Raw genomic sequence first — 17,506 nt, 5'->3', positions numbered from 1 at the left:
TAAACTTTAAGCAGTTTAGGCTTTAGTGAATACAGGGAACATAGTAAGCCACATGCCTGCTTAATCTTTTCACTGCTAGAGGGGAAGAGAACAAAACACATCCCCTTACCAGTGCTAGAGCTAGTAAATTCATATGTCAGTTGTGCGTACACTAATTAGACACTGTTTTAATTTATTTAGGCTTTTTTGATTACAACTAATGCTTAAGTAAAATGTATTTGTAAAACGATTACATTATAATAGAGTATAAAATAGATAAAACAATTATTAAAAAAAAGAAGGAATTGTGTGCCTCCTGTGACAGCAGGTGTCCCCCCATGCCCTCATTTTATGTTAAACCTAGACCGTTATTACTCCCTCCCACATCCATCCCTCCCACACCCCATCACCATAGAGCTCCATGGCTGCAACTCCAGAGATCTAGTGAAGGTACACAATCCAATCACATCATCAGAATACAGCCAATCAGATTATTTGAATGCTCACAGCAGCTGTGTGTATTTCAGCAGAATGTTTTGCTGATCTTGTAGGAGGCAGTGACTTGTTTATTCGCGATTATGTTAGTTAAGGCAGCGCTGCTTGTGACGAGGCAGTATTAAGTAGAGATGAGCGGGTTCGGTTTCCAGAGATCCGAACCCACCCGAATTTAGCAGAACCGAGTTGGATCCAAGCAGGCTCGGATGTTCCCGCCTTACTCGGATCTCTCGAATCGAGGCAAAACCATAGAGACGAAATCTTGCGGTTCGCGAGCTTTCCTCTCTATGATCAATGTAGTATATAAGGGACCACGCGACGGACGCCATTTCACTCCGGCTGTGGAGACTGAACAAGGAGGGTGGGTAGTGTAGGGCTGGGAGAGGTGCTGGTGCTGTCTGCTGTGTCCTGGGCTGGTGACTGCTGATCCATTCTGGGCTGGTGCTGTCACTGTGCTGTCTGCTGTGTCCATCTGGGCTGTTGCTGATCCATCTGAGCTGTCTGTGCTGTGTGCTGTGTCCTGGGCTGGTGTTTTTCATGTCTGCTGTGTCCATCTGGGCTGGTGCAGAACTGTAGATACATCTGGGCTGGTGCTGTGTCCATCTGGGCCCAAGTTAAAAAAAAAAATAATAAAAAAAAATATATAGTCAAAAAAAAAAATCAATCAAAGTGTCTTTTATATTTTTCTGTGTTTGTGCGCGTGCGTGTTAGGCTTAACCGCAGTACCGCACAAGATCCAGCCAGCAACGCAAGTTGCAAGCTAGTGCTGCCTGACTCCAGTCGTGCTAAAAAAAAAAAATCAAAGTGTCTTTTATATTTTTCTGTGTGTGCGCGTGTTAGGCTTAACCGCAGTACCGCACAAGATCCAGCCAGCAATACAAGTTGCACCCTAGTGCTGCCCAACTCCAGTCGTGATCAATCTGTGCTCTGGGCCCAAGTTCTGGAGTATAAAAAAAATTAAAACCAATTGTCTTTTTTTCTAATAATTGTCTGTGTGTCTGTGCGTGTTAGGCTTAGCCGCACAAGATCTAGCAAGTCGGCAACGCAACCTAGTGCTGCCCGACTCCAGTCGTCATCAATCTGTGCTCTGGGCCCAAGTTCTGGACCCGAATCCCCCCCCCCAAAAAATTGTGTCTTTTGTCTATTTATTTTCTGTGTGTGTGTGTGTGTGTGTGTGTGTGTGTGTGTGTGTGTGTGTGTGTGTGTGTGCGTGTTAGGCTTAGCCACACAAGATACAGCAATGCAACCTAGTGCTGCCCTACTCCAGTCGTCACCAGTCTGTGCTCTGGGCCCAAGTTCTGGACCCGAAAAAAAAAAGTGTCTTTTGTATATTTTTTTTCTGTGTGCGCACGACTGCACGTGTGTGAATTTTGTAACTGCACCTTGGCTACACTATTGGTGCTTGTGCTTCAAGACCGCAGAAAATATGGAGGACTGTCACATGACAGGAGAGCAAGGCCAAGAACCACATGCTGTAGATGCCGCCAGCAGTCATCGTGATAATGCAAGGCCGTCAACTTCCTTATCCTCTATGAAGGCCCATGCCTTCAATCCTCAAGGGTATCCCAACCATCATCTTTGCACAGTTCTCAACTCTTTTAATAATTATATCAATCAGTTTTGAGCCAGCAAGCTGGATGCAACCTTTTGGCCCTTTAACTAGATGAAAAAAAACAATATGGTGAGATGAAAAAAATCCAAAACCAGATTCAGATCCAAAACCAGGGGAGATCCAGATCCAAAACCAAAACACGAGGGTCGGTGCACATCTTTAGTATTAAGAAGATATAAGGAGGTGGAGAAAGAGTGAGGCAGAATACTGCAGAATCCCCCAGCAGCACAATTATACTGTGGATGAACTGCAGATTAGTGCATTCCATAGGCAAGATTATGTTTCACAATTGTGTAACAAGTGAAGCATACATACCATATTGTCTACGTACACAAAACTGTACATTAAAAGGAATTTAAAGAGTTGGAAATTTGGCTCTGCACAAAACTGCTGTTACTGTTTTTATTGAGGATTGGGATGTACCACAGCCCTTATTTACCTAATTGGGCCAACTACAATGTGTAAAGCTGGCCAACAAATGGTCGTTTGCTACATAATCAGATTTTTGTTCCATCTTATTGGCTGGTTGGAAAGATAGTCTTTAGGTGTGAGGCCAGCTTTAGAATACACAATGGACCTCATTCAGGCCCGCTCGCAAGCGGGTCAATGGTGGGGCACTGCCACCCGCTCCGGGGCTCGCTACAAACGGGGCAACTGTTGATGTTGATCGACAGCTCGCCCCATTTTGCAGGTGGGGAGGGGGGGTGGCTGAACTGAGGCGTTCCTGAACACCTGCCGTTTGTGGGTGACTCGTGATGTCAGTAGTGAGCTTCCTTATCTATTTGAGCAGGAAGTTCACTGGGGCTTGCAGCAGATGAGTCCCTACCACAAGGGTCTCGTTGCAAGCCACAGCTTAGAGAGCGGCCAGGAGGCCGGTTTAAAAAAAAAAAGCATCCGCCCTCATTCAGAGCGAGGTCCAATGTGACTGTCTGTCAGTAAGATAGTATCAGGTCTTTGGGGGTGTTAGGAGGGAACTGAGCAGTGACAATGTGATTGCATAGTACCACCCTGACTTGTGGGCATGTCGTGGGCAGCACAGACGGTGTAATGGTTAGCGTTACTGCCTCACAGCACTGAGGTCGTAGGTTCAATTCCCACCATGGCCCTAACTGTGTGAAGTTTGTATATTCTCCCTGTGTTTGCGTGGGTTTCCTCCGGGTACTCCGGTTTCCTCCCACACTCCAAAAATATACTGGTAGGTTAATTGGTTCCCAGCAAAAATTATCCCTAGTGTGTATGTGAGCATGTGGTAGGGAATATAGACTGTAAGCTCCACAGGGGCAGGGACTGATGTGAATGGTCAAATATTCTCTGTAAAGTGCTGCGGAATATGTGTGCGCTATATAAATAACTGGTAGTAATAATAATAATAATAATAATAGTAATGTATCACAAATTCCATGCCATCCTGAGTCCTGCATATGGGATAGGGAAGACTGTTTCTGACATATCTCTTAAACCTAGCATAGGGCTGGTGTAAGTGCAGATACTAAAGGCGGTAGGTGTAAAATCAATGGGCGGCATTGGTCTCTGCTTGCCGGCATCCCAAACAAAGATAAGCGAGGCTTCTAGTTGTTAGCCGGGAAGGGGGGGTTAGGTTTAGGCACCCAAAGGGAAGGGTTAGGCACCACTGGGGGGAGGGTAGAGTTAGGTACCCCCCGGGAGTGTTAGGCTTAAGGTGCGGGAAAGGGGGTTAGGGTTAGGCACCACCGGGTGGAGGTTAGGGTTAGGCACAACTAAGGGAGGGTTAGGGGTGGGGCAGGTGAGGGTTAGGGTACTTACAAGACTCAGTCGGGACGTAGACCATTCGGGCTTCCGGTGTCAGTATTTCATCCGGCGGCTAATGAGCCGCCGGCATTACATACTGATTCCACCTACGGGATGTCAGGCAGTGTTTTGCACAATGGCACCCCACTCACAGGAAAACTTCAGAGCCAAAAGGTACAATGTGTATGAGCCAATATCTCGCAACTTTATGGATCAATCATAAATAAACACTCAGGTATGTTATGGGCAGCCTTAGCACCAAAACAACAACATTTTATGGCGTCTGTCTTTCATACATAACCTATATTTGAAAACACAGTTGGGGTTATGTAGAGAGCCAAGAATAGATGTGGCTTAAAGACTAGAACCTGTGATTGGTGTTTATGCTTAATAGTATTCCACCTCTAAGGAAAATACCAGTTCAGTGGGCAGAATGCTATTTGAATGCAAATTTAATTATGAGTTAATGTTTTTCATGTTAAAATTATAGCACATTTCCACATAGTTTAGCGATTAAGAATATTACTTAAAGTGGGCCAAGATTAACGTAACTGATCACTATATTTAAGTACTTAAAAACCTGAAGCTAATTATTATGTAATTAAGACAGAAAATCCAATTTGTGTAGCACATTTACAAATCATTGTTTGTCGCAATCATTTTTAAACTGGTAATGATTTATCAATAAAAATCATCCATGATAAACGTTTTAACATTTTCAAGAAATGAAATTTCAGTTGCTCAGTTGTTATTCTCATGCAGGTTTGCACTGAAGAATAATACAAATAAATAACTCTGTACTCCCAGTTTTCTGGCTAAAACGAATGAATCAGGGTAAGTGCTGCCTGTGAGTAATAATAATGCAGAAAGGTTTCTCTGGAAACCTTTCTTTAAGTGACTCATAACTTGAGAAACGCTAACCTTTGGCTTTGATAGGACTTACGCTGACCTTAAATTGATTGTACGGTAATTTACCTAATATTATAAATTTAGAGATGGTCTCAGACTGCGGTTTTCAACATACCCAGATTTCCCAAATAGCTAATTAGGGATCATTGTAGACCAGTTAGAACTCAACTATGGTTTTAATTTAATACAGAGCAATAAAGAGTAAGTCCATGGCTCAGTTCTAAGCAAAATATCTCCATGAGTTTTAGGACTGTGGGCCTGCTTCAGAGATGGATACATGCTTGGACTGGCCCACAGGGGTACAGGGAAATCCCCGGTCGGCCCCACTACCTGAGGGCCCCACCTCTTCTTCTAATGTCAGATTTCAGACAGTACACTTGAATTATACATTGTTACTCTATTACAGAGTCAATTACCTGGTAGAGCAGGAACATGGATATACAGACCGTATACTGTAGTATCCATGTTGCACGCAGGCTATGTCCTCTTTAATGGTCAAACAAGCCTCTGAGGTGGCTGGTTACACCCCTCTGGAGGCTGATCACACCCTTTAAGCATGGGCCCCTACCACTCCTGTCCCCGGTGGGCCCTTCAATCTCCAGTCCGACACTGCATGGATACTAATGCTGACACTGCTGCGCCCATGTAAAAAATTTTGAATCATTGCGCCCTAGAGTATCATCCTTTTTTCCATGTCACCCTGAGGCCAAAAGTTTCGTATTAAGAACTACGGAAAAAATATATAAAATGAAGTAAATTGTGCTTGTCTGTCATGCGTTGGTTCAGAATATGTGGTGGTGGACAGCCACCTGCACTGGTTATGCCTATAGGTGCATACACACACAACGATTTTTTGAATGATTATCGTTAAACGATATCGTTTAACGATAATCGTTTGAAAAAATCGTTCACTTTCTGAGTCAAACGATGAACGATTATTGTTCATGCGCATTCACATTTGTAGTTTGTAGTTTGTAGTTCAGTCAGACTTGTCAACTCAACGATTTTCATTAAGTTAATATGCAAAAATCGTATGTAGTTCTAAAAAATCGTTCATTACATTTAACTGAACATAGTAAATGAACAACTTTAGTAAACGATTTTAGTTCATTTTTTCAAGGTAGAAAATCGTTTACTAAAATTGTTCATTAACTCAATCGTTGTGTGTGTATGCAGCTTATGACATTGACCATAAATAATTTGATTTAGTTCTGGACCACCAAGTCGTGGCACCCCTGCAAGTGCCCCCACAGCACCCAGTTTGGGTACCACTGATTTAATTAAAGATAGGAATGAAGCAATGATGTTAATGTGAAAGATAGCTCCAAGAGTTTTATGTGCAAATGTAATTAGAGTTATTATCAGTACTGGCATGAACAGAATCCTGTGTGTGTGATGCAGACTATCTAAGAACACTCTGGACGTGCAACAAGCATCATGAAGCTTTTATACTTCTACTAGTGATTTAAATGATAGTTTTTGCAGCCATATATGTACATTTTCTTAATCTCTTGATTTATATTTATTGAAAAAGAAGAGTCTTAAATGCATAAAAATAAACTTTTTTACAATTAAGTAAATATTGTATGACACGATGGAGATTATAGGGCCGTAAATTCCACCAAGACATAATGGCCTTATCTCTAAATTCTATACACTACATGGCGGCATGGCCACATGATGCAGGGGATTGCCGCATCCCTCGGAGGCATACCCACTGCATTGAAAGGGGTGACCTCCCCCTAACCCCTTTGCTTCCCTAAAAAAGATCCTTCAATGCCATGTGGCCTCTGGTATGCATGGCTTTAAAGGGGCATTTATCAGTGGGACATATCACCCAACTGTCCTGGAACCTAGACGAAAATCCTGATCTGCTGGGCTGTGGGATAGCCCCCTTAAATCAGGACTGTCCCATCTACATCAGTACAGTTGGAAGATAATAGCATTGCATGTAACCTGTGTTGATGTACAGGCTCAATAGCAAATACTGCAAATATTGTAGTCACTGGAAAATACTGGCACTCTAAATAGCACCTTTTAATATTTCTTTCTTTATAAATTCTACAGGCGCAAATGGTTCAGGCTGTCGAGAAAAATGTAAAATGATATAAAAAATATATATGAGATTTTAATAAAAATCCAAGACTCCAGGCTCGAGCTTTCCTGTATAGTAAATGTGCATAATATTGGCGCATTATTCTGCAGCTGAGGTGTTGCTTCCAATTAAATGCTGAACACAAAGCATTTGTAGAAAATACGATTCGTCTGCTCTGAAGCACCATTCTAAGAACATCCAATTTGGCGTTTTCATGGAGGCATAAAATGAACACATAAAATGAGCTGTTGTTATGTAGAGCGATCTGAGAACCCTACCCGAGATAATCTATGGGGATAAGGGCAATAATTAAAATCTCCTCTGCTTTGAATTCCATTTACATACAAAATATGCTTTTTACCTTCATCTCCTTTAACTGACTTGTGACACCTTGATCTTCTGAACTGAGATCATCAGTCAGTACTGAAGAGGACTTGTCAGAGGTTAAAGAAAAGGCCTCCATTTCTGCCAGCTGGACCTAAGCAAAACCATTATTAGTGATACGGATTTGTGAGTTAACCCGTTCAAACAGTTTATTTGTTGTGTCCTGCTTAGCATACAATCTCTGACTAAAGATTTAAGCTTCCAGAAGCTTTAGTAAAATAACCCCTGACTGTTAGGTCTACAGGAGAGCAGGTATTTTATTATAATCCAATATGCTAATCCCGCAGTGCACAAAGTCAATACAACTCATAAGCAATGCATAGAAACCAGCAGTGTTGTTTGTAGATAAACCCATTGCGGTACCCGCAGGACTGTTCATCTCCGGGAGAGCACAGTGGCTTAGAATGTTTAGCGACTAAGAGTTGGACTAATCAATACACATTGCAGCAACGTTAATTGCCAATTATATCAACACTTTCCACAATGCTCTGGTGTTTTTTTCAATGGACATCATTCATCAAACAGTGGTATTACATTACAAGACGACAGGGCTAAATTTGGCCAATTACAATTGGAACAACAACTTGCAACATCCGACCTATCAGGGTTAAGATGCCAATTAATTAAACGGTTTTGGCTTATACTGTAACTCCATGTACATGTAGAGGTAGCATATAATATTGGTGGGGAAATTTCAAATTATGTACGGGGGGGGGTACTGTAATTTACCTACATTTTCTATTGTTTTAGCTAAATGAAAACACTTTTCAGCATGATTTCAAGGCAGTTAAGAGATACTAGGTTGTCACAGTGAAACGTAACCAAAATGGTGAGTTATACAAGTTTTTGTTCATATACATATTCAACACTCCTTGGGCTCTATTTATTAACATTATTTTTACTAAAATAAATTGAAAAAGGGTGTTTTCACACCCGTTTCACATTATTTTAGTATCACCTATAGTTATTACAGGGCAATTGGAGTAGAATTTGTAAAATTCTACTCCAACCCCTAAGTATCACTTATTTTTAGTAAGCAGATTGCATTTCCCATAATTGCAATGGGAAATGTGATCCGACCAAAGTTGCTAAAAATAAAAAGCCCTGTGATAATAACGCCACCTGGAGGTGGCATTATCCAGGGTCTCCCCCGGTTACCGGACTCCTACTCTGCTCTAACGGGGAGAGCAGAGCCCGGAGCCGGCCCCAGTGATCAGCTGCTTGGTCTAAACAGACCGCAAGCTGATCTCTGCTAAATAAAAAAAAAAAAATTCACTTACCTGACTCCAGTGGGGGGGGATCCACTATCGCAGGGGTGGGGCTTAACAATGGGGGCAGGGCTTAGCACCGGGGGGTAGCAGCAGAGGACGGTCGGCGCATGCGCGGGCACTTTGTCACGGTATTTTTTCCGAAAATATCGTGACTAGTGTGCGGATGGGATTCGCAGGGACAGAGCTTTATCGCAAGCTCTGTCACTGCAAGGGATTTGTAGTAAATCCCTGTGATATTGCCTGAATTCGCAATAATATCACACTACAATCTGCATTCAATATGCGGATTGTAGTAAATAGAGCCCCTTATCTTTTTTATCAAGTTATGTCTAGGGACAAATATTGACCATTTTGAAACTGGTAAATATGCCCCTAAATCTATGTGAGTTTTTAAAATTCCTTTTTTAAGCTGGGTACACACTGGAACGATCGCGCAGTGCAGCACACCATACCTGATGATATTGCATGAGGCGCCGTGCAGTGTAATGAAGGACGGAATGAGTGATTGTTCTGTCTTTCATTACATTGTTCTGATGTGACCCAGGATCCGATATGTCGGCCCGTTAGCCCGACATATCGGCTGGGTACACATCGCTCAGTGTGTACCCAGCTTTAAGGATAGAGGCACCCAAAGGGTGGTGAGGATGGCCCTGTCTGTGGGCCTGGGGCCCTGTGAGGGAGGTGTAACTACACCACTTGACAGTGGGACCCGATATACAAAATTAGGGATGGTTACAACCCTTTGGCCATACCCCTGTCTAGTACTGGGGGCCTGGCAGATCTCTTGGTGACCTGATTTGGAAATCACACCACAGAAACACAACAGTAGGACAATTATGGTAACTTAACTGTGCAGAAGATACTGTAACCCAGCGGTTCTCCTCGTGAAACCCTAACAGTGCGTGTTTTCAGAATATCCTCAGGAATAATTAGTACCAACTGTAGATCTATTGTGTTAGTGAATTAACACACCTGTGCTCCAGCTAGATGATCTGGAAAGCATGAACTGTTAGGGTTCTATGAGGCCCGGGTTTGAGAAACACTGCTGTAACCCATAGTGATTACAACAAGTTTCATATTACAAGTTAGATAGTTAAATAAATTGTCTGATTATTCGGGGTTTAGCATTGTTATTTACCAACAGGTTTTCATATATGTCATGTAAAACTGTATAATTTAAATGTATTAACATTTAGAGCTCTGTTATCAATGTGTATAATGCCAAAATGCAACAATATAAAACTTATATCTACCATATTTTTTTATTTATACAAATTAGATTGTAAGCTCTGCAGAGCAGGGGTAAGCAGCTGAATATAATATGTATGCTTAGGACGGGCCTGCAGGAATGGGGAGGCTTGCACTGGTCAACATATTGGGAAATCTGTTTTGTACCATAAAAGGGGTTCTTTTCTTACTATGCAGTTTGAAAATAATAACAGATTAATATCGTGTCTCTCATAGCACCCAGTCTGACAATTTTCTTTATTTAACTTGATAAAAGTCAATATCTGATTGGATGCAACAGCTCACAGGATAAATTTGCTGTATGTACGACTACATAAATATTGTAATTTATAGGTCTAAAAGACAATTTTTTTTTTGCTTTCAGGATATGTGAGGGGAAGTTTAAGTAAGTAAGAGGAGTGCCATGCTCCTATGCAATATATGAAATGATCTATGGAGCTGATGAGAAATGATTAAACTGAAAATGTGGAGATATGTGCAGAATAATAAAGAAAATAGTGCCATAAAGTAATCTGCATTCATAACATATAAATGTAGATAAGTACAGGCATAACCTTGCTCAGTGGTATCGCAAACAAAATGCATTATTATTTATTTTTCATTGCATTCTGATTTATATATCTTACAGCATGTTTTCTGTTACCTCGTCTTGTTATATACGGATGCATGTACTTAGACTGTCCTCTCTGACTTTACTGAGACAAATTCTTTTACAGTTCTATTATGATTTTCATTATACTTCACCTATGTCCATTTCGGCGGAACATACTAACCTTCAGCCAACTATGAGCCTTATTCTGAGTTGCACACAATGCCGATTTTTAGGGAGTTCAGTAAACCGCGCATATGTCTAAGTCGCACTGCTCAAGCGTCAAGGTATATTAACGTAATCGTTTGCAGCGACTTTTTACACACAGTGTGATTGACAGGCAGTGAGCATTTGGAGGAAGTAACAGAGGCCCTGATTCAGAGCCGGACGCTCTGACCAGAGCGCTCGCTCTGCATCAGGGCCCACCTCCATTAAAATGGAGCGTCCTCCTGGACGCTCGTATAGCTGTGGGTCACCACCCACAGCATATACGAGCGTCCAACAAGATGGTCGCGATGGTCTTGACCATCGCGACCATCGGACTTGCGAGTGAAACCCTGTGGTCGGGTTTCTCAACCGCAAGCCCAGGAGTGATTTTGGCTCTATCAGAGCCAAAATCACTCCCACTGACATCACTAGTGATGTCAGTGGGGCCGGCTTTAGACGGTAGGCTTTCCCATAGGAACGCCTCCGTCTGGCAGGCTCGCCCCCGGCACACCCACCAAAGGGGGCGTGCTGTCAATCAACATCGACAGCACGCCCCCTTTGGTGCGAGACCCGGAGCGATGGAAAGTCCTTCGCTCGCCGGGTCTCGCGCATGCGCACGACGGAGCTCCCTCCGTCGTGCGCATGCACAGTGGGGACCATCGACCCACTTGCGAGCGTACTGCCGCTCGCGAGTGGGTCTGAATGACCCCCAGAGAGTGCTGGCAAAAAATGCAGGCGTCACACCCTGCTTCAGCGATCCCGTACGCAAGAAATATGGATCCGGCGTCTCAGGTCCCGCAGCCATTTTGTGGCACTCAGGAGTGCGATAATCAAATGCTCTGTGGGCGATACTGCTCCTTTGTAAGCAGATAACTGGATTTGCAAAACCGCTGGTGGATGTCTCAATACATTTCCCAGAGTCTGCAACATTTGTATACTTTCACACAGTAGCTGCGTACAAATTTTCAGCAGCGGTGTCGGCATTAGGGTACATCTCTGAATGAGGCTCAATATATACTGTATGACATTGGTTTCTGTTACACAAACCCCAGCAACTAGAACTTAAAAATAGTTCTTTCTGAGTGGATATGATATTTTAAGGCTGTGAAAAGCTGAATTATACAGCCAGAGAACGGCATAAAATGGATCCTTTGTATTGAATTGGAAAGACAGTTTCCCTGTCACAGGAAACACTCCGGTTTGCGTGCTGGTGTGCGCCTGTGACAGGAAAATGGTGTCCCATTTATTGTGTTGTCATTTGTCATCACAGGGCTGCTCATGTATTCAGAAACTGCTGTCTCTGGGTAAAAACATATTATCCCTGACAGTAATCAGGGATATCGTTACACCATGGACTCTCAATGCTTCCTTGAGGATCTGTTTTAACGCTAATGAAAATAACAAAGAGCAGGTCTTACCTCCTGCTTGTCATGGTTGCACTTCTCACACACTGCTGGTGAGGAGTAATGATGGAAAACAGAACCAGATAGGTTATCAATTATCATTAATTCCCCTTCAAATGAATCCTTAATGATCAGTGAAACACTGTCCAGCCACAAGTTCTCCTGAAAGATAAAATGAGATGATATAGCGGTTTACTTACAAAATGGATTGTATAACCTTTACATAGATTGCCGCTTTAAATCATGAGGTAAAATTCCCCCTCAAAAATACACTGAAAAGTGGCGGTTTGTAAAACCAGAGATTTGTAATTGTTTCCTATAGATTGTTAGGGGTATATTTACTAAAGTGCGGGTTTATAGAAGTGGAGATGTTGCCCATAGCAACCAATCAGGTTCTAGCTATTATCTTCAAAAAGGTGCTAGATAAATAAGTAAAATCTGATTGGTTGCTATAGGCAACACCTCCACTTCTATAACCTGCACATTAGGAAATGTACCCCTTATAGTCTAGTAGCTATCCAGACCATATAGTAAATAGTAGCAAATGTGTTCTTCTTTATGTGTCACTTCCATGATATGACATTTCAAATTTGCCTACCCTCCCGATTTGGTCAGGAGCCTCCCGAAAATCAGGTGCCGCTCCCGACCTCCCAGGAAGGCAGGCAATCCTCCCGACTGCCGCCCACCCCTCCTATCCCCCCCCGCAATTACCTCTGAATCCCCTGGAGCGGAGGGGCCGGTGACGCGATTCACGCTGAATCGCGTCATTTTGGCCCCGCCCCCTGCTCTACAATGCCTGTAATATCTGCATTTTGTAGTGGGGCGGGGCCAAAATGACACGATCGTGTGGCTCCTCCCTCCCCACGCCCACAAATACTCACAGCCTGGCCGTCCCCGCCTCCTTGAGCTGGCCACGCCCCCTGTCATGCCAATCTGATTGCTCCCTCCCGGAAGGGGCAGCCAGAAAGTCGGCAAGCCTGATACATTTGTCTGTATTTATCTGCAATGTGGACAGTTGCATTGTTACATTTCCTGTCTGTATTATGCATGTACTCATACAATGCTCTTCATATATGACCTGTGTCTCAGTAACCCCTATTACAATAGCTATTCTAAATAACAGCTTGTTTGGATGTCATATTATTATTATAGGGGCTCTCTACTCTGAACATTTAATTTTGTAATCTAAATACACAGACAAACAGAGGCAGCTCCTACCCTCTTGGATGAGGGGGGCTACCCGTGCTGCAGTACACAGTCCAGGCACCTGCAATGGATCTGGCAGGCTAGCCAGCAGCAGCGAGACCGATGCACCTTCCAGAAGATAATAGCTAGAATCTAATTGGTTGCAATGGGCAACATCTCCTCTTCTAAAAACTCTCACTTTCGTAAATAAACCCCTAGCTGTCATTTAACCAGCACAGTCTATAAAATGACAGTTAGGTGCTCATTGGTTGCTTTGGGTAACTTCTACACTTTATCTCTCTCCAAAGTTTGATACATCTCCCCCTATGTGCACTAAAAAAGCCATCATTCTTACGCATTAAGCAATTAGCTTCTATCATTTAATAGACTGTGGTAATAAATGATAGCTAGAAGCTGATTGGTTGCTATGGGTAACTTCTTCACTTTCTCTCTCGATACATCTCCCCCTGAGACAGGTCTACAAGACACAACCAGCAGTGCTGTGATGACAGGGTTCACAGTCACATTTGCGACTGTGTCCAGGGTTATTAGAGAATGTGAGGGCCACACTAGCGATCTACATTTGTGGGGAGTGCTATTAGAACCCAGATTGTCCTAAACTTTGCAGCCTTGATACAATTTTGGCTACAGCTTCTCCCTGTGTTTCAGAGAACGGCGACTTGTTATCTTGGCAGCTCCTCTTGAAGTCAGATGCACTGTGAGAGCTTTCAGGAAGATAACGATTACTGCTCTCCATAATAGACAGGGAAGCTCTTGTCACTGAGAAGCACTATTCTATGCCTTGTTACCTAGCTCCATCTTTCCTCTCCTTGCCTGTACAAGATGAAAGACACCTTCGCCAGAGCTTGGGTAGCTGTTTCTTCAGTGTTAAACCTATAAGCACTGGCTTGCATTTCCACAACAGCTGCAGGTGACAGCCTGACCACTTTTGCTCTAGCAACAAAATAAAAACCAGCCCAGCTCTTCCCCTCATATGGTGGTACAATAACTGTCCCGTTCCCTAATTACCAGTTCCATAATGATAACATTAAGTACAGTATGGAATGTTGGAAGGCTGGTTGTTCTCAGTCTTCCAGGCAGGGGCAGAACTATGGGAGACAACGGAGGCACCTGCCGCCGGGCTCCAGGTCTGAAGGGGGCACCTTCTCCATTGTCCACAACATATTCTCCCCACTTAGGGCTGTAACTGTGCACTCAGAGTGTAATGTCATGACCACCTAATACAAGGCACCCCTTCCCAGCACCTAAGAAGCCACCATACACTAGTGGAGAACTCCATGTCAGACCATCAGCTACTGCCTTCGTCTATCTGTGGCCTGTCTGCATGCAAATTTCACAGTGTCAATTGCACACTGTGAAAGGGGGGGGGCACCAAATTATAACTTGCCTCCGGGCGTCTGGTATGAACTTACGCCACTGCTTCCAGGAGTAGGGTTTACATTTGCTACAAAGAAAACTGGGGTATCACCCCAATCTACTGAGCCTATGAAAGCCACCTCATTATTCTCTGTGTATAATGGGGTGGCCTTCATGTAAGGCTAATAGGTTCATAATACTTTACATAGTGCATTAACCTATTAGCCTTACTCCTGTTAACCCAGGTGCATTTATAATCTAATGATTAGGAACATTTTAAGTAAGGTTTCAGGGCTAAATATGGCCTATGGGGAAAACCTGTACATGGACATGCTTGGTTGGCATGATTCAGAGATTTACGCAAATGCAATTGCAACTGTATTCTGTCACGCAATACAGTTGCTAAAATTTGCTAATGCCTACCAAAGCATAGCCGAACATAGGGACACATTTTCATATCCGTACGACAATGTGCACCAGCATAAACATCGGTACCAGCGATGCACATCGGGCAGTCACGCTGCATGTTAGTCAAGTCTGACCAGCCACAAATACAGTAGTTTTCCTGACATGCTTAGAGCTCTCATGCTGTGAAGGAGAACGCAATGGCTAATGTATGCATCTATGAAATGGCGTTTAAATGGTCCGACACGTCTGTGTTTTTCTAACCTCCCCCGTTACCACCCCCAAACACTGACTGCCTGTCACTTCCTTTGTACGAGCGTATTCACAATGCAATCGCTGCGCATGCACATTTGCCAACAATCGCTCGATCTGCGAAAATATCGGCTTTGCGGAAATCTCTGAATCGGGCCCAGTCTGTGGAAATGAAGGTTGATCACTGAAGAAAAGTAGATCAACAATTACAGCACTGAAAAGTTGCACATACTATGTATTGCACTAACTCGCGAGGTGACACCACTTTGTAATAGTGGATCCTTGTAATACTGAATTATGTTGATAGATTTATATATATATTATATTTGTATTATTATGTTAAGACTCCACCTCTGCCCCTTATGTCTGAGGTTTCCATCTTACCTGAGCAGGGGAAAAGCACCTCAAGCTACGATGCCCCTCTGTGGCTGGCCTTCCTCCACGCCCACCACCACCATTATCCAAAGAGGAAACAGGTGATGTTTGAGTACAAAGGCCATGAGCCAACTCCATTTCAATCTCAGCATCCAGCTCGGCGTCCTCCTGTGCTTCTTTATTGCTGTCATCCAAGTGTTTCATCAACACAGCCACCACCACATTTATAAGTACAAACTGGGCCGTGAGCACGAAGCTTACAAAGTACAGAGGGGAGATGAACTGTAGGTTGCTCAAGCAGCTGCGGTCATCATTGGTACAGTCACGTAAGGTATCCTGGTGACAATTCATAAAAAAACTTTGCATTAAGGTATTTTTTTGTCCATATGATTTTATAACATACATAATAGATCTGTGATGTCACTGCATTACCATTTATACATGCAATGATCGTTGACAATTGTTAACACTTGAGAAAGGGCATCTGTCCCTGAAGCATCACTTGCCTTCTTTCATAGACGTGCACATAAGCCGGCACAGGTGGTACTACTTCGGCACGTCCCCCTCCGCTGAGTCATGGACTACCCCATCCCCCCTCCCTCTGGGACATATACTTCTCACCTCAACTCACCTGGCCGCTCAGGTGAGTAGTGTATGTATTGGTGGAAGGAGGGGATGGAGTAGTCCATGACCCGGCGGAGGGGGAAGTGCCAAATCAGCACCCCCTCTGCAGGCTTCTGCACACATCTATGCCGTCTTTGATACCAGAACGTAACCATAAGGGAATGACTTACTACCATTTTCTCTGGACAGTTTTTGGACCTTTTTATTGATATATGAATATTGTTTTAGTCCATTATATTCTAATTATTACTATTAATACTTGCAGTGTGTGAGGGCAACAGGTGCATATTACTGTTAGCACATCTGAAGTCTGAATTGTAGGACCTAAAGTTTGAAACAAAATTCAGCTCACACATACTACAATAAACAGTATTTGTAGCTCTTCCCAAGATCAATTCACATCATGAAAAGAATGAATTCTAGTGTCTATACAACCAAATTCTAAATGCCAAATAAAATTACGAATAAACAAAACAAATTATACCAGTATGATCCAACTTGTCAATGGTTTTACCAAATACTTAAAAGTAGCTAATAGCAGCTGGCCATATTTTGTTAAACTGTATATTGCACTTTATATGAAATAGGAAAACATTAGAACAACAGTAAAATTGTTGCTGGTCTAAGTGGCTAATTGGACAAAGCTACTTGACAATACATGATGACAAGACCTGTGGGATGTATCAAAGCGTGGTCAGAGATAAAGTGGAGAGAGATAAATGTACAAACCAATCAGCTCTTTGAAAAATTACATTTAGGGGTAAATTTACTAAGATTCATGTTGGTCCGTTATTGCAATCTCGGGTGAGTATAGGCTTTTTTTCAACTCGCAAATTTACTAAAGACAAACTCAGGTGAGCTATCTCTCTTTCCACTGAAAAACTCGGGTGAGATTGCAAACTCGAATAAACTCACCATCGGCCAAACCCAGAAGTACTTTTCATGAAAAAGACTCGGAAATGTACTAATAATTGAAATTACAATATCGGGTGTAACAGTAGCAAACTCGCAGCTAATTAGAAGTTTCAAATAGACCACCCCCTGATCTGCGAGTTTGGCAGAAACATACAGAGATTAGTGTGATTTGTGTATGTTTCTGAATGTAAACCTTATCTAAAGGGTTAATATATATATATTTTTTTAAATGACGTAGGGCGCCCCCCCATAAAGCATAACCAGCCCTGGGCTCCTGAGCCTCTCTTGGTTCCTTAAAATACGGGGAAAAAACGAGTAGGGTTACCCTGTATTTTAGGAACCAGCACTGAGCTGCTGACCAGTCCTGGTTTTAAAAATAAGGGGAAAAAATAGTGTAGAAGTCCCCCTATCTTT

The 17,506-nt window shown here is 42.9% G+C and overlaps 1 protein-coding gene across 3 annotated transcripts in view; it reads right to left on the bottom strand.

Annotated features, from left to right (window-relative positions):
• Window positions 1–17,506, bottom strand: part of CACNA1I (calcium voltage-gated channel subunit alpha1 I) — a 411,324-nt gene that overhangs the window by 13,464 nt on the left and 380,354 nt on the right. For 2 of the 3 annotated variants that reach the window (XM_088456911.1, XM_088456912.1), the window contains exons 30-32: window positions 15,563–15,889; window positions 11,975–12,121; window positions 7,219–7,335 (exon numbers count right to left, since the gene is read on the bottom strand). In XM_088456911.1, coding sequence (XP_088313037.1) covers window positions 7,219–7,335; window positions 11,975–12,121; window positions 15,563–15,889 — 591 coding nt within the window. The remainder of the gene's footprint in view (window positions 1–7,218; window positions 7,336–11,974; window positions 12,122–15,562; window positions 15,890–17,506) is intronic. The other variant, XM_088456910.1, reaches the window with a different exon arrangement.

This window comes from Taudactylus pleione, unplaced genomic scaffold, assembly GCF_031769625.1.
Source record: "Taudactylus pleione unplaced genomic scaffold, aTauple2 ptg000726l, whole genome shotgun sequence".
Taxonomy (NCBI): Eukaryota; Metazoa; Chordata; class Amphibia; order Anura; family Myobatrachidae; genus Taudactylus; species Taudactylus pleione.
Note: the sequence above shows the minus strand (reverse complement) of the source record. Positions and strands in the feature narration are given on the sequence as shown.